The 26,119-nt window shown below is 43.8% G+C and overlaps 1 protein-coding gene across 1 annotated transcript; it reads right to left on the bottom strand.

Annotated features, from left to right (window-relative positions):
* On the bottom strand, positions 1–25,286 carry LOC311128938 (major facilitator superfamily domain-containing protein 9-like). Its single transcript, XM_084161175.1, has 6 exons — positions 25,111–25,286; positions 23,088–23,175; positions 22,571–22,614; positions 21,285–21,414; positions 16,013–16,222; positions 1–2,022 (listed from the first exon to the last, which is right to left on the bottom strand). Exons 1-6 carry the CDS (start codon positions 25,195–25,197, stop codon positions 1,115–1,117), a joined length of 1,467 nt encoding a protein of 488 aa, XP_084017301.1. The 5' UTR covers positions 25,198–25,286; the 3' UTR covers positions 1–1,114.
* Between the last annotated feature and the right edge of the window lie 833 nt (positions 25,287–26,119).

The raw sequence follows: 26,119 nt of genomic DNA, 5'->3' as shown, positions 1-26,119 counted from the left end.
AGAATTAAAATGTTTATTTGATTGATAAATAAGCCCACTTTCCAATAAATCAATTAATTGAAATAAAATCTATATGGACTATGTAGAATAAGGGGTGGGGGTTAAAATTCAAAGAAAAATATATATACAAATGTCCATTGAAAAGGTCCTGATACCTTAGTTCCACAGGATCCTGTTAAAAAGCAGTTCATTGAGGGTAAACAGTGGTTAAAAAAGAAGTAGGATGAAGTTATCCACAGACACTGATATACGACCCCCCCACCACCACCTACTCTTACCTCTCTGGAGGCAAATTCCATTTTCTCTCCCTTCTCACCGAAGTGTGTACTCCTTGCCTCCCCCTCAATGGATTTAAAAGCATTGGATTGGTGTGAACGTTTTCACACAAATCCAATTATTTTCAATCCTTGAGGGAGGGTGAATGAGTGCATACTTCAGTGAGAAGGGAGAGAAAATGGAATTTGGCTCCAGAGAGGTAAGAGTAGGTGCTTCACATGCTGCCCACACTCATAGGGTAGGTCAGAAATAGAGCATTCTGGGAAATGAAGTGCATTTTCAGTACAAAGAAACCCCAAGGTGTTCCTGGACTATTTGTAGTGGTTATAAAGGAAGAGCAGGAGTACATTAGATTTATATTTTGTGTTTTTTTATGTTATTATTGTCTCTCACAAGAGACATATGTAAAAACGTGACTATTCCTAGGCTATATGAACATGACTGTATGTGCCATTGACATGATGACCTATGCTAGGCTATTTTAGCATGGACCCCTCATTCCTTTTACAGAGGGCTGCTGGCCTAGGTGTTTGTTCACGGTTAACCCTGTTTGGTGTACTGAAGGGGGGAACAGCGATGCTGATGATGACCCGGTTCCTTTCAGAGTGCTGTGATGTCATCACTTTGAGACCAAACCAACAGAACGGCAGAGCGGAGATGTGGCTCCATCGTCAACAGCTACAAAACAAACAACGAAACAACACCCCGCTGACATGTCAACAACAAACCCCAACAGTTCTGCATCAGTTCTGTCTCCAATGCTGTCTTTAGACTAGACATCTCCTGAGGATGGTAGTTTCGCATTGGTGCTCTTTCTCCCTCTCTCATTCATTCATTCTCACTCTCTGTGTGTGTCACCGAGTTTGGCCTCTTTCCTCTTGCCTCTCCCGTCCCATTTGGGCACCCTTACCAGCAGCAGTGCGACGGCTGCTAACGCCAGCCCCACCCCCAGACTCGGCGGCCCGCAGGGACTAAACTCCTGGGCCAGCCCCGAGAGCAGGGGGGCGAGTACCCGACCCACCGCCGTCACCGACTGCCCTGCCCCGATTAGTGTGCCACTGGCGTGAGCTCCCCCTTTCTGCAACTCAAGGTCGGTGATGCAGGTGCGTCCGATAGTCGTGGAGATGGCGAAGAAAGTGGAACTTAACAACACGTGCCAGACACTTGGCGCCATGGCGTAGAGCAGGATCAGGCAACACGTGAGGACTGTAGAGTGTAGCAACAGCGCCGGCATGTCGTTACCGTACAGTTTGGTGACGGGCCCCACCAAGAAGCCGGCCAAGGCCCCCAGGGTAGAGCTGTAGCTGATTAGATAACCTGTGGCTTTGGGCTTCAGCATGAAGCGCTCCTCCATGGCCAGAGAAAAGTTGCTGTAGTAAAGCATAATGGCGATGGCCATGAGCAGACGCACCAGGAACAGGTCCCACATGTCCGAGGAGACCACCGTGCGGATCTTGGAGCCCACTGAGGAGAGCTGACGCCAGGCAGGTTGGAGCAGTGACACCTCCCCCCAGTCCAGGTCCCAGCTCCAGCCCCTCTTGTTCGTTCCTGGAGCCCCCGATCCTGTGACTGCTGCCCCCGACGCTGTAGTGTGGTTGTTGCTGTTGTCATGGGAAGAGTTTTGCTGTGTCGAGGTGACGTGGTTGTCGTCGTTGTTGTGGCAGCTGGCTTTGCTAGCGCTGCTGTTGAAGTTAGCATTGGTGTGTGGGGTTAGCGAATCACTCCAGGGAAGCAGCCAAACCAGACCTGGATGGAATACGACAAACACAAGGTTAGAAAGCACAGACTGGCTAGGTATTTGCTGTATGATAATATCTGATTCTATCTGACTGGAAGGGGGGGGGAGACAGAGACAGTACAGGTGCATCAAAGCCGGGACCGAGATACTATCTCCAGGCCATCAGACTGTTGAACAGCCAGGTGATGCACCTTCACTCACACAAAACACACACACAAGCTATCACACACACACACCTCATACACACACGGTCTCCTGCACTCACATATACACTCACTGACACACACACACACGCCCATACTAACAACATACGCACACACACACACTCACACTTAATCACTCACACACACACACACACAAACTCCGCTGTCCCATGTTATAGAGACATTAAAACACTGGACACTTCCCGTTTCTTTTATAACGTTTTTCACACTGTGTATTTATATACTGTATTCTTCACTGATATAACATATTTTTATAGAGTATTTGTTAATGTCTTTGAGCTCATGAGTGGTATAGGTGAGAGGATAAGGACATTCCATTTATTATTTCTGTCACTGGTGGGTGCCAGAAGGTCTGCATGCCAAGATAGCTTGGGGGCCACTTGGGGGCTAGGGTGCAACACGATACCATGTAGGGGGATCCTATTGTAGGTGATGAGTGACACTCAATAATGGTTGGCAACTGTTGGATGGAATTAGCTTGGAAAGCATTATATAAACTGAGAGGTTTTCTATGTAAGTCATTCGGATGACAATAGGCTATGCCCGTACCGCTTGTCATGCGAATCCAGTACTGTAATATTAAATAATTATGAACCAACTCTCCATCTAAGTGTTTAACTATTCTCTTACATCCTGAAGTACTCGATACCAGAGAAACTCGTCATAACAGATTGGCGTCTGAACGAACAGGATGCAGTTTACAGCCGAACTAACAGGTAAGCAGACTTTCCTTTTTTGATTAGGTTAAATTCTGCTTATCTGTGGTAAAGCTGAGCTGTAACGAACGTTTAAAATTCAATATTTTTTTGAGGGTAACAGATGAGTGGTATTCGAGTACGTAAATAGATGTAAGGAGAAATATCAAATTAGATAATGACATGGTGCTATGATTCTAAACAGGGTTTGTTCAGAGTAATGAGTAGAAAACAACAGAGAAGAAGGAGAGTGGGTTTAACAAGATTGGGCGTAGGGTCTTTTAATGGGTACGACATTATAAAGATAGGTTTGATTCCTGTAATGTGAAAAAAACATTATAAAGTTGTTCAGAGGTTCAAGTCCTCAACATGACGAGAAGTGAGGTTGAAGTCCTGTGGTGTGAAATAATCATCATAAAGCGTGATAAATAGGTTTGAGTCCTGTAGTGTGAAAGAATCATCATAAAGTGTGATAAATAGGTTTGAGTCCGGTGGTGTGAAAGAATCATCATAAAGAGTAATATTGTAAAAGCCCCATGAGAGAATTAGTCCTTTGTGAAATTTCTCAAAACGGTCAGGAAAGAGAGAGAGAACAATAACTCATACTGCATAAAGACTCAGAGCAGATAAATCAGAGCAGATACAATTAAGCATGTTGAATCATAGCACCAATGACAAAATAGGCAAACAAAATTTTAATAAAGATCAAGTTGGGGATTTGATTCAAGTTTTTGATTACTAATATTACATGAACTAATAAAAGTAATGGATAGCCAACTTAGTAGACCGGTATCAGGAAAGACAGTCACCATTAAGATTAAATCAGAGCTTAATTTACCTCGAAGAAAGAGAAAGGAAATGCCAAAATTATTACAGACAAATGCGCATTTAAAACAAGGATCTTTTAAAAGTAGTGAAAATCAGACAATGTGCAAATGGATGTTAAGTAAATTTTGATTTTTCTATGGGGAACCATATATCAGTGATTTATCAGCATGGACAGATAATGAGGATCCTCAAGAAGGTATTTTCAAAGGGGATTAGCTAACGAAGTTAAGTAATTGAATGGAACAACATAGGCTATTTTAGGAACAAAGAGCAGAAAGTACTTTTAATCTGAAGGGTGCATAATAAATTATAGACGTTTTGATAATTTGATATACATTTGGATAATAAGCTTTGATATTTTTATTTTTATTTTTTTATTTCACCTTTATTTAACCAGGTAAACCAGTTGAGAACAAGTTCTCATTTACAACTGCGACCTGGCCAAGATAAAGCAAAGCAGTGCGATAAAAACAACAACACAGAGTTACATATGGGGTAAAACAAAACAAAGTCAAAAATACAACAGAAATACATATAATATACAGTGTGCAAATTTAGCAAGTTATGGAGGTAAGGCAATAAAATAGGCTATAGTGCAAAATAATTACAATTTAGTATTAACACTGGAATAACATTATATTGTGGTTCCGTACATCAATGCCCATCATAGAATATCAAGGATTGGTATGGAGAGTGTGAGGTTATTTTAGAGAGTAGTGGAAAAGTCTATGTTTAATGAGAGGCTTGACTTTTACGGGGTTTCCTGAAGGTTAGAGAACTGGTGAGGATCCCATGACAGGAAGGTTTTTTTGGTTCCGCTTGGAGTATGTTTGAATATGTTAATTTGTGTCAATTGAGAGTCGTTAAAAAACACGAAGGGATTGTTTGATGTGAGTACCTAGGAGTTTCTAATGTTCTATATGGAGTATGTGAAAATGTGAAAATAGGATGCATTTTATGTGTGTGTAATCGATTACTAGAGAGGTGATAAGGTAATAATTACAATAATATTTATATACTAACTTGCTCACCCAAACGTAGACGTACGTCAGGGGTGGGAAATAATGAATAAAGGTTTTCTGAGTTGGTGCCGTTGATGGATCATTTGATAGAAATAAGGTTCAAGAAATGAACTGCCCATAAACTAATTATCATTACAGAGCTAAGGTGATGAAGTGAAGGAACTTCATTTTTATCAGATGGTAAGACGATAAACCAGTGTAATTAGGCTATTTGCGGGATTTCTTTGTCATTTCAATAGCATTAGGTCAATGGCATAGAGTAAAATCTGGGTTTCTGAGTGTAATTCAACTGTTGGTATGTTTTGATGAAATAGATACAGCAGAAAGTGTTGGTTTGGTGATGTAGAATGGAAGATTTAGCATCGTGCTTGGTTCAAATTGAAAGACTCACTTATTTAACAGGGATAGCGAGACGATTTCGAGGTAGTCATTTTCTTGCGTTGCCTAAGGGTTTGCTAGGTTAAACGATTGAGAATGGTGGCGTAATGTCAATGAATAGATTGAATATTAATACTATGGATACAAATTCAATATATGCTTGTCAACTACAGCAAGTGTTTGGTTTGTTACTTGTAGCCTACTTAGAAAGGACAGTTATCTAGATCTGCTGACTTCTAATAATGGCGGATTGCTGGTTTCATAAGAGCTGTGGCTATTATCTTAGTTGATAACAGGGGATAATAATAGTATAGTGACGAAGCACAGGGAAGCGAGTGTCTTAATGGGTAGTGAAGCAAGGGGACAAAGATAATAAAAAGAGTATTAAAAAACACCAGGGATAATGAAGCAGTGTTGGAAGGAAGCAGAGTATGAAAGATAACATTAACTGAGGAATATAGAAACTTTTAGCTGAGATCACTACAGAAATATATGTTTCTGGTATCTGTTTCTGTTTCTGGTATGTTGAACAATGGGAGGTAGTTTTTACTATTATGCTGATGGAGAAGGTCAAATTTTTTGTAAATTCTGGATTTATTAAACAATAGGTTTACATTTTAATACATCAATGCAACAAGTTGAGCTGATTACATTACCGGAAAGGGGTTATAGGTTTATATTAGAAGATGTAGTCAAATCAATGAAACGTGGTATTATCTGATGTGTTTTGAGTAGGATTATTTCTTATAGGATTGGTGGAAGTACCCTACAGTAGGTATGTTAAGGAAGACGTAGGATATCACATCTCAAACAACTTTTTAATAGACGCTTGGGATAAAATATCACTGATTCTTTACGCGTAGTAATTGATTATATTTGTGAATGTCTCAAATATTACATTTAGAGGGGTGACAGGAACAATCTAAGGGAAAAGTCATCCAGTAACGATACCATGATAATTTGATATGGGATCAAATGAAGCCGATTTTGGGGTTTAATAATCATTGTGAGAATTACAGAGAATGAAGTCTAAAGGGTAATCAATTAAAAATACTAATTGGAAACTCAGATAACCTTGAGTCGTTTTCATCTTTTGATAGATTTTATGTAATCTTCTTCTGGAGTAGTTATGAGGAATTAGATTGAAACAAACAATTATTGATGTGAGGTAGGACAGTGTATATCTGCATCATGTTTTGTGTGTAATTAATATTTTTGGATTGCTGATTATAATTGAATGTTAACGAAATGTATACTTTCTCTTACAGGAAAATGGGGATTTCCTTATCTCTCATTGGAATGTTTCCAAAGTCTGTGGGCTAGGGGGAGCAGTTAGTAAAAGTTGGCAGTCTTATAATTCGGTCGTAAGAGGGAGCTACCAAATTAAATAAGGCCTGGCTATTTTTGTTTGTTGTTTTCCAATATGGTTTTTCAAATAACCACACACAACCCACCTATTATAATGGTTATAAAGGGTTTTTATTTTTATTTTAGGGGTTTTAACGGGTTAGAGATGATAAGTCTTAAAGGGACACACATGGAACTTTCTGAAGTTTTTTGTTTTATATGAGTGAGTTTTGGGTAAACATGTGATTTCTTTTGAGAAGGATTGTAATGAGGACCTACTGTACACTTGGGATAAAAAAATGTATGAAATGTTTTGACTGTTGTTAATGATTAGTCTATACTATAGAATGAAACACGTCGTTGAAGGGTTTGAATGACCTCTGAACTCTGTCATGACTTTCTAGTGTGAATTGATCATCCACACTGGAAAGCCAAGAGGCATTGGATGAAGAATTTAAGGTAATTTATTATACCGAGTTGAGGGTAATTTATAATACTGATAATTATGAAGAAGTTTATAATTTGGCAATAGTCCTATATAGGATTCGGACCATAACAAGGACAGAGTGAGAGAGCTAGTCCTGAATGAGGAACACCTGTCGCTATTCAATTTTTATATTCCTTGAATTGGGATACAATTAAGTTAAGGTATTATTAAAGGTTGTCATTTTAATTTCATTTATTTTGGTTTAACAGGCAATGTCGTTGTTTTGTTTTTTGAACGCATGAATCACGATGTGAGTCATGTGTCCAAAGGGGGGAAGTACTGGTCGCATGGGGCTTTTTGGTAAATATGCAAATTGTATTGAGAATATGAGCAGTAGTAATTAATGTGTTATGGGTTAGATTCAATGTTTTAGGTGCAAGTGTATTTTTGGTAGGAGGCAGGGTGTAGAGGAGGCTTGTCTATGAAACTATAACAAGCTGCAAGAATGTGCACTTCCTAATCTCAAGGCTTCTCCTGACTGATAAGAAGACAGGGTATAGTAGCATACGGTGTCGCACCTAACAATGTTCTTAAGACTTTCTTCCCACAGGTGAAGGCTTCTCTGCCCAACCTGACAGGAGAATCTGGGCATTGTCTGCGCCCTGGAGACTGGCGGTAAAGGATTACAGAAGTAAGAGATGGACAAAACCTAGGTGGGGAGGTCAGTACTAGGTGTTGCTGGCTACATCGATGGAGGGGAAAGTAGCAGAGAGAGATACCTGCATCCATGTGTCCCACTGTAGGAGTGTTCCAACCCAGAGGAGGAAGATGGCACCGCCACTGCAGAGCATTGTTTTCTTTTGTGTCTGTCTGTGTCTGTGTGTCTTTGCAGCAAGGACTCAACTTCCCTATTGGTACGCTGCCAGAAGGACACACTCCACAGAGCAATGTTGATAAATGGAGATGGACTCTGCATGATCCGAGACCCTAGTGACGGAAGAAGGTTCAGAGCTAAAAAGGACCACACATCATCACCCAGGCTACACCAACGGATGTACGGATAGAGGGGAGATCGACCTGGTATCATCTAAACCACTGCAACAGAGGGAGATGAGGGAGCTGAGGACGCTGGAGCTGACAACAATCAGGTGATGGGAGACGATGGCAAGGGGAATGCTACTAATGAGCTACGTGCTCTGGCTGATTCCCTCGGCGGAGGGACAGACCTCCAAGAACATCCAAGAACTTCAAGATCTTCCAGAAGTTCAAGAATCACCTGACTGTCACACCATTCATTTCTCTGACTGTGGAGAGTTTCCCAAAAAGAAATTGGGGAGTATATTAGAAATTGGTAGTAAGAATAATTGGTAAAACATATTAATTTGTCATATAGTCAATGCTTATGTGGATTTCTTGGATTAGAAATGAACTCAACTAAAACTGTTATGTTCTGTCTTCTCTTGAGGTACAGTTGAAGTCGGAAGTGTACATGCACCTTAGCCAAATACATTTAAACTCAGTTTTTCACAATTCCTGACATTTAATCCTAGTAAACATTCCCTGTTTTAGGTCAGTTAGGATCACCACTTTATTTTAAGAATGTGAAATGTCAGAATAATAGTAGAGAGAATTATTTATTTCAGCTTTTATTTCTTTCATCACATTACCAGTGGGTCAGAACTTTACATACATTAAATTAGTATTTGATAGCATTGCCTTTAAATTGTTTAACTTGGGTCAAACATTTTGGGTAGCCTTCCACAAGCTTCCCACAATAAGTTGGGTGAATTTTGGCCCATTCCTCCTGACAGAGCTGGTGTAACTGAGTCAGGTTTGTAGGCCTCCTTGCTCGCACACGCTTTTTCAGTTCTGCCCACAAATGTTCTATAGGATTGAGGTCAGGGCTTTGTGATGGCCACTCCAATACCTTGACGTTGTTGTCCTTAAGCCATTTTGCCACAACGTTGGAAGTATGCTTGTGGTCATTGTCCATTTGGAAGACCCATTTGCGACCAAGCTTTAACTTCCTGACTGATGTCTTAAGATGTTGCTTCAATATATCCACATAATTTTCCTTCCTCATGATGCCATCTATTTTGTGAAGTGCACCAGTCCCTCCTGCAGCAAAGCACCCCCACAGCATGATGCTGCCACCCCGTGCTTCACGGTTGGGATGGTGTTCTTCGGCTTGCAAAGTAACCCCTTTTTCCTCCAAACATAACGATGGTCATTATGGCCAAACAGTTCTATTTTTATTCATCAGACCAGAGGACATTTCTCCAAAAACTACGATTTTTGTCCCCATGTACAGTTGCAAACCGTAGTCTGGCTTTTTTTATGGCGGTTTTGGAGCAGTGGCTTCTTCCTTGCTGAGCGGCCTTTCAGGTTATGTCGATATAGGACTTGTTTTACTGTGGATATAGACACTTTTGTACCTGTTTCCTCCAGCATCTTCACAAGGTCCTTTGCTGTTGTTCTGGGATTGATTTGCACTTTTCGCACCAAAGTACATTCATCTCTAGGAGACAGAACGCGTCTCCTTCCTGAGCGGGATGACGGCTGCGTGGTCCCATGGTGTTTATACTTGTGTACTATTGTTTGTACAGATGAACGTGGTACCTTCAGGCATTTGGAAATTGCTCCCAAGGATGAACCAGACTTGTGGAGGTCTACACATTTTTTCTGAGGTCTTGGCTGATTTCTTTAGATTTTCCCATGATGTCAAGCAAAGAGGCACTGAGTTTTGAAGGTAGGCCTTGAAATACATCCACAGGTACACCTCCAATTGACTCAAATGATGTCAATTAGCCTATCAGAAGCTTCTAAAGCCATGACATAATTTTCTGGAATTTTCCAAGCTGTTTAAAGGCACAGTCAACTTAGTGTATGTAAACTTCTGACCCACTGGAATTGTGATACAGTGAATTATAAGTGAAATAATCTGTCTGAGAACAATTGTTGGAAAAATTACTTGTGTCATGCACAAAGTAGATGTCCTAACCGACTTGCCAAAACTATAGTTTGTTAACAAAAAATGTGTGTAGTGGTTGAAAAACAAGTTTTAATGACTCCAACCTAAGTGTATGTAAACTTCTGACTTCAACTGTAAATACAGATGGTGTCTTGATGCAACAACCTCTGAACCGGCTGAAGATGAACATCAGAGGCATTGAAGACATTCCTTTACAGCACCACTTCTACCTGCAACCGGTGTACAACATCCAATCGAAACTATCAACTGTCTTTTATCACATGCTTTTGAGTGTGATGGGAGTCCACCATTAGTGAGAATGGAGAGAGATCTGTGCAAATACAACATTTCTCATGTTGTTGGTATACTGGTTGGCAAATGCACAAGACAGAATGGGGCGTAGAGATGGTGGTGACTCGGATGAGACATTGAAGTTGGGACATTGTCATGGGCAATTCATGTTGAACTACGAAGCTGTCTGAAGAGGATAATGAACAGACGCCAGAAGATTGAGTGCCGGTGGAAGAAGGGGTTGGTTAGCTGTGTCGATAATACATTTGTATTTATCTACATTTGCTAATTTGGGTAGGAGGTATATACACTGCTAAATTAATAGTACTAAGAATGCATTGAGATAATGATCTGTAGTTATTCTCAGGATGAGGAAGGTCATAATATAATTATGGATATTTATACTGTATGTTAATATAAGTGTAATGGGTGCTAAAGTTGAGGGTTTTAATTTTGAGTGATAGGACCAATGTGAATCACTAAGAATTGTAATTCTAAATTTGGTTGAGATAAGTAATTTGGTTTTGGTTATGATTCATAAGATAACTGAGTGATTTAAGTAAATCATTAGTATATATTAGTAACTAAAGATGTTGAAACTATTTTCAGCATGAAGGGTATTGCTTGTACAATTGCGAGATAACTGTCTAAAATAGATATTATGGTTAAAACAGCGATACCTTATTGTAATGTCTTAGGATACACTTATATGATTTATTTCGAGTAGAAACTTTTGAATCTTACTGTTTGAAACAGGTAAGTTAATGTAAGGATTGTGACTGATATCATGAACATGTTGATTATTAGGTTACCGTATTCACATATTAGTCACTATATACATTTGAAGTATTTGGAGGTATTGATATGGGACTATGTATTCCCAAAGAGGGGGGATTGATGTGGATTTTTAGAATGGTTATATCTACAGTGGGGAGAACAAATATTTTATACACTGCCGATTTTGCAGGTTTTCCTACTTACAAAGCATGTAGAGGTCTGTAATTTTTATCATAGGTACACTTCAACTGTGAGAGACGGAATCTAAAACAAAAATCCAGAAAATCACATTGTATGATTTTTAAGTAATTAATTTGCATTTTATTGCATGACATAAGTATTTGATACATCAGAAAAGCAGAACTTAATATTTGGTACAGAAACCTTTGTTTGCAATTACAGAGATCATACGTTTCCTGTAGGTCTTGACCAGGTTTGCACACACTGCAGCAGGGATTTTGGCCCACTCCTCCATACAGACCTTCTCCAGATCCTTCAGGTTTCGGGGCTGTCGCTGGGCAATATGGACTTTCAGCTCCCTCCAAAGATTTTCTATTGGGTTCAGGTCTGGAGACTGGCTAGGCCACTCCAGGACCTTGAGATGCTTCTTATGGAGCCACTCCTTAGTTGCCCTGGCTGTGTGTTTCGGTCGTTGTCATGCTGGAAGACCCAGCCACGACCCATCTTCAATGCTCTTACTGAGGGAAGGAGGTTGTTGGCCAAGATCTCGCGATACATGGCCCCATCCATCCTCCCCTCAATACGGTGCAGTCGTCCTGTCCCCTTTGCAGAAAAGCATCCCCAAAGAATGATGTTTCCACCTCCATGCTTCACGGTTGGGATGGTGTTCTTGGGGTTGAACTCATCCTTCTTCTTCCTCCAAACACGGCGAGTGGAGTTTAGACCAAAAAGCTCTATTTTTGTCTCATCAGACCACATGATCTTCTCCCATTCCTCCTCTGGATCATCCAGATGGTCATTGGCAAACTTCAGACGGGCCTGGACATGCGCTGGCTTGAGCAGGGGGACCTTGCATGCGCTGCAGGATTTTAATCCATGACGGCGTAGTGTGTTACTAATGGTTTTCTTTGAGACTGTGGTCCCAGCTCTCTTCAGGTCATTGACCAGGTCCTGCCATGTAGTTCTGGGCTGATCCCTCACCTTCCTCATGATCATTGATGCCCCACGAGGTGAGATCTTGCATGGAGCCCCAGACCGAGGGTGATTGACCGTCATCTTGAACTTCTTCCATTTTCTAATAATTGCGCCAACAGTTGTTGCCTTCTCACCAAGCTGCTTGCCTATTGTCCTGTAGCCCATCCCAGCCTTGTGCAGGTCTACAATTTTATCCCTGATGTCCTTACACAGCTCTCTGGTCTTGGCCATTGTGGAGAGGTTGGAGTCTGTTTGATTGAGTGTGTGGACAGGTGTCTTTTATACAGGTAACGAGTTCAAACAGGTGCAGTTAATACAGGTAATGAGTGGAGAACAGGAGGGCTTCTTAAAGAAAAACTAACAGGTCTGTGAGAGCCGGAATTCTTACTGGTTGGTAGGTGATCAAATACTTATGTCATGCAATAAAATGCAAATTAATTACTTAAAAATCATACAATGTGATTTTCTGGATTTTTGATTCCGTCTCTCACAGTTGAAGTGTACCTATGATCAAAATTACAGACCTCTACATGCTTTGTAAGTAGGAAAACCTGCAAAATCGGCAGTGTATCAAATACTTGTTCTCCCCACTGTATGTTGAAATGCAAGAACTTAATTGGTTCCTATCATGGGGTTTGGTGTGTGTGACATAGGAATGTTTATGCTATTTTCATCTGATCTGACCTTTGGTTGAATTCCTCAATCCTAACTAGTCCAAGGCTGTACTGATTCATCAGTGACTGAAACCAGAGTGTTATCCTTTGTATCTCTCCTCAGGTATATTATGGGAACAGAGTCAGGGTTGAACAGAGTTGAACATGGTACCTATTAATAGTCTTAGGTTTTCAAGCAATTGGGTCTGAAATGTCACTCATTGGATACTATGCAATTGATAATCGCATAGCATTGGATGCTATTACAGTAGATAAAGGGGAATGTATGTGATTATAGGGGGAGATGCATGTTGTACATACTTGCTATCAGCATAGGAAGGTTTTGGGAAATTAACTAAAGCTATGGGAAATATATTAGAGAAAGACAGGTTTGAAAATGTGGAAACAAGACTACCTCAGTCGATCAGATAGCGCCCCAAGTGAACAGAGAAAAGCTTGGGGTTCCTCTGAATGAACAGGGAGAATGGAGACTGAAGTTATTTTTATTGGGATATATTCATCTGACTATATTGTAGTCTACATGTAAACTTACAAATTGTCAATGTATTTCTGGGATGATGTCATGAGGTTAGGAATTTATTCGTATGTTTGGTTTGTTTGGTTCAAGTAATGTTATATCTGTGGAATTTCACTTACAACAGAAAAATAATGAAAACGGGGGATGACATAATGTCTTTTTATACAGTATTTGTTAATGTCTTTGAGCTCATGAGCGGTATGGGTGAGAGGATAAGGACATTCCATGTATTATTTCTGCCACTGGTGGGTGCCAGAAGGTCTGCATGCCAAGATAGCTTGGGGGCCACTTGTGCTAATCTTAGAAGGAGTATGTGATTGAATATCCTGGCTAGGGTGCAACACGATACCATGTAGGGGGATCCTATTGTAGGTGATGAATAACACTCAATAATAGTTGGCAACTGTTGGATGGAATTAGCTCGGAAAGCACTATATAAACTGAGAGGTTTTCTATGTAAGTCATTCGGATGACAATAGGCTATGCCTGTACCACTTGTCATGCGAATCCAGTACTGTAATATTAAATAACTATGAACCAACTCTCCATCTACAGTGAGGGAAAAAAGTATTTGATCCCCTGCTGATTTTGTACGTTTGCCCACTGACAAAGACATGATCAGTCTATAATTTTAATGGTAGGTTTATTTGAACAGTGAGAGACAGAATAACAACAACAAAATCCAGAAAAACGCATGTCAAAAATGTTTAAAAAATTGATTTGCATTTTAATGAGGGAAATAAGTATTTGACCCCTCTGCAAAACATGACTTAGTACTTGGTGGCAAAACCCTTGTTGGCAATCACAGAGGTCAGACGTTTCTTGTAGTTGGCCACCAGGTTTGCACACATCTCAGGAGGGATTTTGTCCCACTCCCCTTTGCAGATCTTCTCTAAGTCATTAAGGTTTTGAGGCTGACGTTTGGCAACTCGAACATTCAGCTCCCTCCACAGATTTTCTATGGGATTAAGGTCTGGAGACTGGCTAGGCCACTCCAGGACCTTAATGCGCTTCTTCTTCAGCCACTCCTTAGTTGCCTTGGCCGTGTGTTTTGGGTCATTGTCATGCTGGAATACCCATCCGCGACCCATTTTCAATGCCCTGGCTGAGGGAAGGAGGTTCTCACCCAAGATTTGACGGTACATGGCCCTGTCCATCGTCCCTTTGATGCGGTGAAGTTGTCCTGTCCCCTTAGCAGAAAAACACCCCCAAAGCATAATGTTTCCACCTCCACATTTGACGGTGGGGATGGTGTTCTTGGGGTCATAGGCAGCATTCCTCCTCCTCCAAACACGGTGAGTTGAGTTGATGCCAAAGAGCTCGATTTTGCTTGCGGGCGCTGCAGGATTTCAGTCCTTCACGGCGTAGTGTGTTACCAATTGTTTTCTTGGTGACTATGGTCCCAGCTGCCTTGAGATCATTGACAAGATCCTCCCATGTAGTTCTGGGCTGATTCCTCACCGTTCTCATGATCATTGCAACTCCACGAGGTGAGATCTTGCATGGAGCCCCAGGCCGAGGGAGATTGACAGTTCTTTAGTGTTTCTTCCATTTGCGAATAATCGCACCAACTGTTGTCACCTTCTCACCAAGCTGCTTGGCGATGGTCTTGTAGCCCATTCGGGCCTTGTGTAGGTCTACAATCTTTTCCCTGACATCCTTGGAGAGCTCTTTGGTCTTGGCCATGGTGGAGAATTTGGAATCTGATTGATTGATTGCTTCTGTGGACAGGTGTCTTTTATACAGGTAACAAACTGAGATTAGGACTCCCTTTAAGAGTGTGCTCCTAATCTCAGCTCGTTACCTGTATAAAAGACACCTGGGAGCCAGAAATCTTTCTGATTGAGAGGGGGTCAAATACTTATTTCCCTCATTAAAATGCAAATCAATTTATAACATTTTTGACATGCGTTTTTCTGGATTTTTTTGTTGTTATTCTGTCTCTCACTGTTCAAATAAACCTACCATTAAAATTATAGACTGATCATTTCTTTGTCAGTGGGCAAACGTACAAAATCAGCAGGGGATCCAAAAATATTTCCCTCACTGTAAGTGTTTAACTATTCTCTTACATCCTGAGGTACTCGATACCGGAGAAACTCGTCATAACATTCACAAAGTTAATTCTAATATATCTACTACTGTACATTGCATTTTAGTTACACTGTTTATACACACCACATATTTATATACTGGATTCTTGACATGGCTCACTCTAATATATCTACTGCTGTACATATCATTCTTAGTATATCTTGTGTAAATTAATCTGGTGTATATACGTATAGATTGCATTTGGATTACTGATAGTGCTATTTGGGTTGTTCATTGGATTTGTTCCGATATTTCTTGATTTCTTGTTTTTTAATTTTTGATTTGTGTACTTATTTGACATTTTACTGCATTGTTAGGAGCTAGTAACACACGCATTTCACTGCACTCGCTATAACATCTGCTAAACTGTGTACGTAACCAATAAACTTCGATTTTATTTGGAATTTTCACTATATTGCTTGCAACTAACCCATCCTTTCACATCCACAAAGTACCTAGAGTTAAGGTGTGATTTAGAATTGGTTGGAAAAACACCACAATTGCCTTACACCCCCTTTGCCTACTCTCCTGCTCCTCCCCTCTCTCCCCTCTCTCTCCTTGCCCCTCCCTCCCTCCATCTCCCCTCACCCCCACCCACCTGTGTTGAGGAGGAAGATTGCGGCGCAGGTGAAGGAGGAGGTGTAGAAGCCCCCCTCGTGCTCTGTGAGGTAGCCCCCCACCACGGGTCCCAAGATGAATCCCACGCTGGAGGCAGCATTGAAGTGTCCCATCACCAGGGGGCGCTCCGCCTCAGACACCAGGTCAGACAGCAGGGCCCGGCAGATAGACAGGGAGTGCTTGAACAGCCCTGGAGGACAGCGAGAGAGGAAGAGGACACGACACAGATAAATATACTGAACAAAAATATAAATGGAACATGTAAAGTGTTGGTCCCATATTTCATGAGCTGAAATAAAAGATCCCAGAAATGTCCCATATACACAAAAAGCTTATTTCTCTCAAATTGTGTGCACAAATTTGTTTACTTCCCTGTTAGTGAGCATTTCTCCTTTGCCAAGATAATCCATCCACCTGAAGAATTTCTCGCACAAACTGTCAGAAACCGTCTCAGGGAAGCTCATCTTCACCTTGTCGTCCTCACCAGGGTCTTGACCTGACTACAGTTTGGCGTCGTAACTGACTTCAGTGGGTAAATGCTCACCTTCGATGGCCACTGGCACACTGGAGAAGTGTGCTCTTCACGGATTAATCCTGATTTCAACTGTCCCGGGCAGATGGCAAACAGCGTGTATGGCGTTGTGTGGGCGAGTGGTTTGCGGATGTCAACGTTGTGTACAGTGTGCCGTGGTGGTGGTGGGGTTATGGTAGGTGTAGGCATAAGCTACGGACAATGAACACAATTGCATTTTATCGATGGCAATTTGAATGCACAGAGATACCGTGACGAGATCCTGAGGCCCATTGTCGTGCCATTCATCTGCCGCCATCACCTCATGTTTCAGCATGATAATGCATGACCCCATGTCGCAGGGATCTGCACACAATTCCTGGAAGCTGAAAATCTCCCAATTCTTCCATGGCCTGCATACTCACCAGACATGTCACCCATTGACAATGGTTGGGATGCTCTGGATCCACGTGTACGACAGCGTGTTCCAGTTCCCGCCAACATCCAGCAACTTCGCACAGCCATTAATGAGGAGTGGGACAACATTCCACAGGCCACAATGAACAGCCTGATCAACTCTATGCGAAGGAGATGTGTCGCGCTACATGAGACAAATTGTGGTCACACCAGAAACTGACTGGTGTTCTGATACACGCCCCTACCTTTTTTGTGTGAAGGTATCTGTGAACAACAGATGCATATCTGTATTCCCAGTCATGTGAAATCCATAGATGAGGGCCTAATTAATTTATTTCAATTGACTGATTTCCTTATATGAACTGTAACTCAGTAAAATCTTTGAAATTGTTGCAGGTTGCATTGATATTTTTGTTATATTTGTGTGTAACAGAATGTTACTGATGGATTATGTCTTTACTGTATGTATGTACACTACAGGTCAAATGTTTTAGAACTGTCACGACTTCAGCCGAGGCTGCCTCCCCTCCTTGTTCGGGCAGGCTTCGGCGTTCGTCGTCACACTCATCACAGAATCACCCACCCGTTAAGGAGTCAGCGGGAGAAGAGCGCATGCCTGGAGTCGTGGCATGGGTCCAGGAGCATTCCACGATGCTGGCCAGCTTGGGGGAAGCGACGGATCGGGTTCTTCAGGTCATCCAACGCCTGGAGAAGAGAGGACCCGATCTGTCGAGACCAGCTGGCCAACCGGATCCAGCCATCTACCCCCCAGCACCCGGAGGGATCCAGATATCCCGACCACGGGCGTTTGATGGGACGGCGGCGCTGTGCCAGGGATTCCTCCTCCAATTGGAGCTTTACTTCGCCAGCATCAGACCGGCGCCATCGGAGCGGGAGAAGGTGTCCGTCCTCGTTTCCTGCCTCTGTGGGAAAGCCCTGGAGTGGGCCAACGCGGTGTGGAAGGAGGGAGGAGCCGCGTTGGAGGACTACAGGGAGTTCGCTCGCCTCTTTCGGGCGGTCTTCGATAACCCGCCCGAGGGTCGAGAGGCGGGTGAGCGGCTGGTCCAGCTGAGGCAGGGGACGAGGACTGCGCAGGACTTCGCGTTGGAGTTTCGGACGCTGGCAGCGGGGCCCGGGTGGTACGAGCGGGCCCTGATCGACCATTTCCGGTGCCATCTGCGGGAGGACATCCGACGGGAGCTAGCCTGCCGGGACACCATGTTGTCCTTTGATAAACTGGTGGACATGGCCATTCGTTTGGACAACCTGCTGGCAGCCAGAGGACGTCCTGGTAGGGCTTTGCCCGTTTCCACCCCGGACGACTCGGATCCCGAGCCGATGGAGCTGGGTGGAGCCACCGGCCGAGAGAGCGGAGGAGGACAGCGGCAGTGCCACTCTGGTGGCACGAAGGGACAGTACACCACACGTCGTAGTCAACGTTCTTTTGTGCCGGGAGGCGGCAGGCAGGGCACTCACGCATTACCCCAGGTATCGAACACCCACACTTGTTCAGAGCCCTCTGTTGTGCACTGTACCCTACCTATCCACTTTCCCGATCACATGGTAGTTCCCCAGTGTAAGGCGCTAGTCGATTCAGGCGCAGCTGGGAACTTTATGGACAGGGCATTCGCACGCCGTCAAGGCATTTCATTGGTTCCCCTCTCCATTCCACTCCCCATCAGAGCACTCGATAGTCGACCATTAGGGTCCGGGTTTGTTACGGAAGTCACTATACCAGTCACCATGATCACCCAGGAGACTCATTGTGAGCAGGTTATTTTTTCGATTATTGAATCTCCTGCTTTCCCTGTGGTATTAGGTATCCCTTGGTTAGCAACCCCACCTTCTCATGGCCGCAGAGGGCTCTCATGGGGTGGTCGCGTGAATGTCAGGGTAGGTGTCTAGATGTTTCCGTTGGTCCCCCCGAATACCACGATTTGGCGCACGCATTTTCCAAGACGCGTGCTACTAAATTACCACCTCATCGGGCGGGGGATTGCGCAATAGACCTTCGGGTAGACGCTGTACCTCCCGGGAGTCATGTGTATCCCGTCGCAGGCTGAAACAGAGGCTATGGAAACATACGTCTCCGAGTCCCTGGGCCAGGGGTACATACGTCCCTCCACTACACCTGCCTCCTTGAGTTTCTTCTTTGTGAAGAAGAAATACGGCGGTCTGCGCCCGTGCATTGATTATCGATCAGTGAACAAGGAGACGATTAGATTTAGTTTTCCTCTCCCCCTCATTCCTTCAGTGATCGAGTCAATGCATGGGGCACGCTTCTTCACAAAGCTAGATCTCAGGAGTGCGTACAACCTGGTGCGTGTTCGGGAAGGGGATGAGTGGAAGACGGCATTCAGCACAACCATGGGGCATTATGAATACCTGGTGATGCCCTACGGTTTGATGAATGCTCCATCCGTCTTCCAGTCCTTTGTGAACGAGGTGTTTCGGGACATGCTTGGTCGCGGTGTAGTGGTCTACATCGATGACATCCTGGTGTATTGCACTACTCGCGCCGAGCATGTGTCCCTGGTTTGCAAAGTGCTGGCCAGACTGTTGGAAAATGACCTTTATGCCAAGGCAGAGAAAGTGTATGTTTTCCAGCAGTTCGTCTCCTTCCTCGGATACCGCATTACCACCTCAGGTGTGGAGATGGAGGGAGATCGCATTTCAGCTGTGCGTAATTGGCAGACTCCAACCACGGTTAAGGAGGTGCAGCGATTCCTTGGCTTTGCCAACTACTACCGAAGGTTTATCCGGGGCTTTGGCAAGGTCGCAGCTCCCATCACATCCCTGTTGAAGGGTGGGCCGTCCCGGCTCCGCTGGTCTGCTGAGGCGGATCTGTTCACCTCAGCTCCGGTACTGGCCCACCCCGATCCATCACTACCGTTCGTAGTGGAGGAGGATGCGTCTGAGGTAGGGAAAGGTGCTGTCCTGTCCCAACGCTCGGGCACGCCACCCAAGCTCCGCCCCTGTGCCTTCTTCTCGAAGAAGCTCAGCCCGGCGGAGCAGAACTACGATGTTGGTGATCGGGAGCTGTTGGCTGTTGTCCGAGCTTTGTGGAGGCATTGGCTCGAAGGGGCGAAACACCCTTTCCTCGTCTGGACGGACCACCGTAACCTGGAGTACATCCGGGCAGCGAGGAGGCTGAATCCTCGCCAGGCCAGGTGGGCCCTATTCTTCACCCGGTTTGATTTTACACTATCATACATTCCGGGTACGAAGAACGTGAAGGCAGACGCACTGTCCCGGCTGTATGACACAGAGGAGAAGCCCAGAGACAACACCCCCATACTCCTGCATTGTGGTGCCGGTAGTATGGGCGATGGACGCGGATACAGAACGGGCATTACGCACAGAGCCATCTCCACCGCAGTGTCCAGCTGGGCTGCGGTACGTGCCTGCTCTTATCCGTGATCGTCTGATCTTCTGGGCACACAGGTATCGGTCGTACAGTGCGCTGCTTGAGCGGAAAGTACTGGTGGCCTACCTTGGCTAACGACGTGAGGGTGTACACGTCTCCTCCTGCTCGGCGTGCGCCCAAAGTAAGGCACCTAGGCACCTCCCAGTGCACTCTTGGCATTCTTTTATTTTACTTATTTTTATTTTACCTTTATTTAACTAGGCAAGTCAGTTAAGAACAAATTATTATTTACAATGACGGCCTACACCGGCCAAACCCGGACGACGCTGGGCCAATTGTGCGCCGCCCTTTGGGACTCCCAATTACGGCCGGTTGTGATACAGTCTGGAATCGAACAAGGGGGTCTGTAGTGACGCCTCAAGCACTGAGATGCAGTGCCTTAGACCGCTGCGCCACTCGGGAGCCCCTACCTACCGCTTCACCTGGAAGGCTTTTCCAACAGTCTTGAAGGAGTTCCCACATATGCTGAGCACTTGGTGGCTGCTTTTCCTTCACTCTGCGGTCCGACTCATCCCAAACCATCTGAATTTGGTTGAAGTCGGGGGATTGTGGAGGCCAGGTCATCTGATGCAGCACTCCATCACTCTCCTTCTTGGTAAAATAGCCTTTACACATCCTTTTTTGGTTACTACATGATTCCATGTGTGTTATTTCATAGTTTTGATGTCTTCACTATTATTCTACAATGTAGAAAATAGTAAAAATAAAGAAAAACCCTTGAATGAGTAGGTGTTCCAAAACTTTTGACCGGTAGTGTATGTATGTAGGTAGTGGACATCACGGTGCAATCAAATTGACCCTTTGTGGAACATCAAAGTATTTTCTTGTTTTAACATACATGTGATTCAGATTCACATAAAAGGTAGAGAGAGCTCTTTCCCCCCCAGACAGACTCACCCACAGGGATCCTAGCCAGGACAAACAGGCCGATGCTGGTGGACATCCCCAGCAGGCCGTAGCCCAGAGCACTCAGCAGCAGACACGTCAGCATAGAGTACCGCCTCCCCACCACGTCACTCCAGCTGCCCTGCCAATCACAACCCCCATCATCACACACAGGAAGTGACAACACATCACAGGAAGTGGCATATAGGAAAGAGTAGTATTTTCTCACATAACACAAGGCATTAAACATCTCCACAATGTTGCTGGACACAGGGTTCATCTCAATGGTCAGTACTGTCTTCCTTTCCTTCAAAGCCCCAGGTAGACGAGGAAAGGAATCCACTTAAAACTATTGAGATACAGCCTGGCTGCCCAACAAACCACATATGTATGAGATAATGAGAGCCCGCCCTCTCTCTGAGGTCGTAACACGAGGACATGAGTGTGAGTGGTCAGGTGATCCCAAACAGAGGAATTCCACAGCTTGGTCTTCTTGGCCAAGCAACCCAGGCGCCTCCACTCAGTCTCTCATTACACTGATATATGAATGACACACACACACACACTTCTATGCACAACTAGAAATACATACACACACACATAGGTGGACCTACACACGCAGACACATAACACAAAACTTGACTAGATAGCGTGCATGTAGAAATAGACAGACAGACACAGACACACAGACACACAGACACACAGACACACACACACACACACACACACACACACACACACACACACACACACACACACACACAATGATGGTATAATGAAATCAGGGTAAATTTAATTTGCTGTGTTCTGGATGTGGCCTGTGAGGATTACCATAGAGACCTGGCTGTTCCCTTTTCCCTCCATCACACTATCCCTCCCTGCCTGTCTGTTCACTGGGGCCACAAACGACTCCTTCTCCTTTAATTTGTCTCATGACCCCTGAGATTTAAACCAATTTCAGGAGACCATGGGGGAGGGGAAGTGCCTCACACAACTCAACTCTGACAATCTCGATCTCTCTTCATAGATGCCTCACTCAGTGTACAGTAACAAGTCAACCTTGTTAAGAGACATGGATTCAGAGGAATGTGTGGATTTTAACTGAGTGTTAATGGTTAGGGCATGGTGGAGCATCCAGCTCCAGTCCACTGTGTGTGTGTGTGTGTGTGTGTGTGTGTGTGTGTGTGTGTGTGTGTGTGTGTGTGTGTGTGTGAGAGAGAGAATCACACTGGTATACCACAAGACATACAGTTCTACAACACAAATGCCTGACTTAAGAACACCAAGTCAATACTTACAACTATAGTGCTAGAGAAGAGTTGTAGGATCCCATATGTGGAGCCTGAAACATAAATCAATGCATTAGGTACAGATTATGGCACATTAAGAACATTCATGATAACTGCTAGCCTACAATGCAAGCCGCTATAGTGCTTTGCATAAACTATCAGACCCTGTGACCGCAATCAGCGCCCACAGCGATATGAAGTTATGAAATTAAAGATATGATTGAGCACATCAGCTGGTGATTTCAAACAGTTACGCTACACGCCGAGAGAATGCTAATTTAGACCATTCCTTAATCTGTCGTCCTTAGATGCCTGATGTCCTCAGAGGTCTTCTTCATTTTGTTCCATACAATATTTGGCAATATTTAATGCATTAAAAGGCATTTTAGAATGTATTGGTTTGCCAGCTACAGCTAAATTATACCACCACGTCTGATGTATGAAACATCTTACAAACTTTAACGCTGACGTGAACTCTTCCATATTTACTGTATTACATCATCATCATCATCATCATCCCACCTACCTACTAAGCCTGCCACGGTGGGGCTGGCCCCCAGGGCCTTCACATGGTGACTCAGCAGGGGAATGATCATGCTTACCCCAAACAGGTCCTGGTGAGAAGACAGAGGGAGAGAGAAAAGAAAACGATGAATGACACCATAGACCTGAGTGACTGCAGTAGGTGTATGTTCAGTTTAAACACTGTTGAGCTACAGTAACTACATTGTCATAGACAATAAATAGACATGTCAACAAACAATAACCAAAACAAAAATCCAGGAAACAGTTGAATGATGAGTATCATGATCATCAGAGGTTGACCTATCAATGGCCAATGAAAACACAGTCAAATTAAGGGTTAGAATACTCTGGCCTGACAAATTACCCTTTCTAATATGCAGCATGCATCAACGCTACCATCTGCTTTAAAACATTTGAACAGTTTATAAAGGGTGGGGTTCACAAACACTGCAACTTATATTCAGCAGGGTAATGAGGCATTAGAGGTCCAGTTGTTTTGTCTGTGGAACCGGTTTATTCAAAAGGACAATGACTGAATCAAACACAGTGAAGCAACTGCATGACAAACCACCAGTGTTGTTGGAGATAGTTTATTCTCTGTGGATGGGCTGGTATCTCCAGGTTTGCTCTATGGCTGGAGTTAGAGAGATCAACTAGAGTTCTAGGGTATACCAGTTTTTTTGCCTGATGTTTAGTGGGTGTACAACAGAGAGAGTTCAGGGCCTGAGGAGAGAAATAGACACTCTCCCAGCATGTTTATCTGCATTTGTGAGGCCATCTCCATAGAGGCTCTTGCCAGAGACTTGATTGAAGTCACACTGTAGCTCCTGCTGTGTCACAGCCCCACCCATTAAACCAACTGTTTAATTCTCCCTCCGTTCAACTCTACCTCTGCATTCAAACTGGGCACAAACATACGGTGTGTGGGAGTTAGTGCGTGTGCCCTTGAGCAAGGCACCTAACCCTATTTGCTCCTGTAAGATGCTCTGGATAATAATTATTAAATAAATAAACATTGTATGTGTGAGAGAGAGAGAGAGAGAGAGAGAGAGAGAGAGAGAGAGAGAGAGAGAGAGAGAATCAGAGCGTTCACAAGGGTGTAGGCTTTGGGTGAGAATGGCTTTGGGTGTAGCATTCACTTCCATTCCTTTTATCCGGATAGAATTACACACAGAAAATGTTTAGCATGCCCCCAATATACCGTCTTCAAAATGATCTGTATCGCTCCAGTTCTGTGAGTTTACAGTAGGCTAAGTGTGTGTCCAGTCCACAATCCACATCAGATTAAATAAACATGACATCAATCTAATCCTGTACAACTGGATATTTATGTATATTCTATTGAGTTTTACAGAGTCAACGTGATGTTCTTGTGAAAACCCTGAGCATCTCAGAATAACAAGTCCTTCCGAGGTGAACTCAGATTTCCAAGGACTGGATTCTGCTGAACAGGTTTTTCGACAGTGCTATGATGGGACTCAACCCGCCTCATCCCAATAGTTGGATCAGCATTAGAGTGACTGGAGAACAACCTAGTTTAATACATCTGATGTATTTTGTGGTATCCTGCAGGTCAGGATCTCAAATGTCATATGATGGAGCCAGCCGCCTAAACCAGAATACTATTTACATAGCCGAAAGCCACTAATGTCATTTACATTTTTTACATTTTCAGTCATTTAGCAGACGCTCGTATCCAGAGCAACTTACAGTTAGTGAGTGCATACATTTTCATACTGGCCCTCCGTGGGAATCGAACCCACAACCCTGGCGTTGCAAGCGCCATGCTCTACCAACTGAGCTACACGGGGCCCTCGGGTCATGATGTAGCCTCTGTAAAATTGACTACAGCCAACAGATCAATAAACTGATGTCATCGCCAATCATTTGCCTCAACTGTAAGGTTGCGTCCAACGTGAGTACTCCTGTTCTATATCCCTTTAGGAAAGAAATTAAAGCATCACAGCAATACCAAACTTGCTCAAATGTAGCCACATCTTCAACAAAGGTTATGTTGCACTTACCATGAACCCCACCACATAGACACATTGTATAATCCGCGTTCGTCTCCTTGGTATCTGATTTAATATGCTACATTTTGCGTTATTCATTCTCCCGCAATGACAGCTCACCGATGGTCAATGCGGAAGCGCTCACTGGCTGCTACAATACCGATCAACCATAACAAAGCAGTGTTGCCAACTCCTCAGTAAGGAAAGTAACTATTGGCTGTCCTAAAAGTCGCTAAATGACGTCATCGCCCAATTTGCATAATTGGCCATGTGCATGTAATTGTGATGGATGCTGTAGGAGAGAAGAATAACGTCGTGGGAGAGACAAAAAGTGAATAAAAAACACCCTACATTCACATCCTGCCCTGAATGTAAGCCAGGGCGGGATCAGCCAGCGGCGGCTTCCCGCATGCGCGATTCATTTGCAGTCTGGACGCCGAGGGGTGAACATCTCCTGCTCTGACTGCAGCTGGGAGGGACTGCTGCGTGAGGACTGGGCCGCCTGTGAGTGCTTTGGGACGGGGGTAACAAAGCACCTGCTGCTAGTTGAGAAGAGTAAGAACGATACGAAATGTCACGTCAGAGTCTCCAATAACACTAGAAAAAGTCGCTAGTCGCTTTTTTGAAAATGTGTCGCTAGAGGGGTCTGAAAACTCGCTAACTACAAAGTCGCTAAGTTGGCAACACTTAAACAAAGACAGTACAGTCAAATACTTTACTATTACTAAACCAAGAGACAATAGCTTGTCGTTTCCAACGGGAACAAATGAGTCATAGTGGGCAGAACAAGCAAGGAGCTGGGCAGGGCCAAGCACGCGCTAGCAATATCCTATTGGCATGTTGTAGCATATATCTGCATATTTCCGTTAGGGTACTCCTAGTCTGTGAAGTGCGCGTGTGCAATAACTCAATTCGCCTTTGCACTCCTTCTAAACAGCGGGACTTGTACTTTTGCAGAGGGGAAAGTCTACAAACCTTAGTCCAATCTGTTCGTAACGTATTACAGATTTTGGAACAGAAA

The sequence above is a fragment of the Coregonus lavaretus genome, assembly GCF_964263955.1.
Source record: "Coregonus lavaretus genome assembly, chromosome: 5".
In the NCBI taxonomy this organism is placed as follows: domain Eukaryota; kingdom Metazoa; phylum Chordata; class Actinopteri; order Salmoniformes; family Salmonidae; genus Coregonus; species Coregonus lavaretus.
The sequence above is the reverse complement of the archived record's forward strand: the minus strand, read 5'-3'. Positions and strand labels throughout refer to the sequence as shown.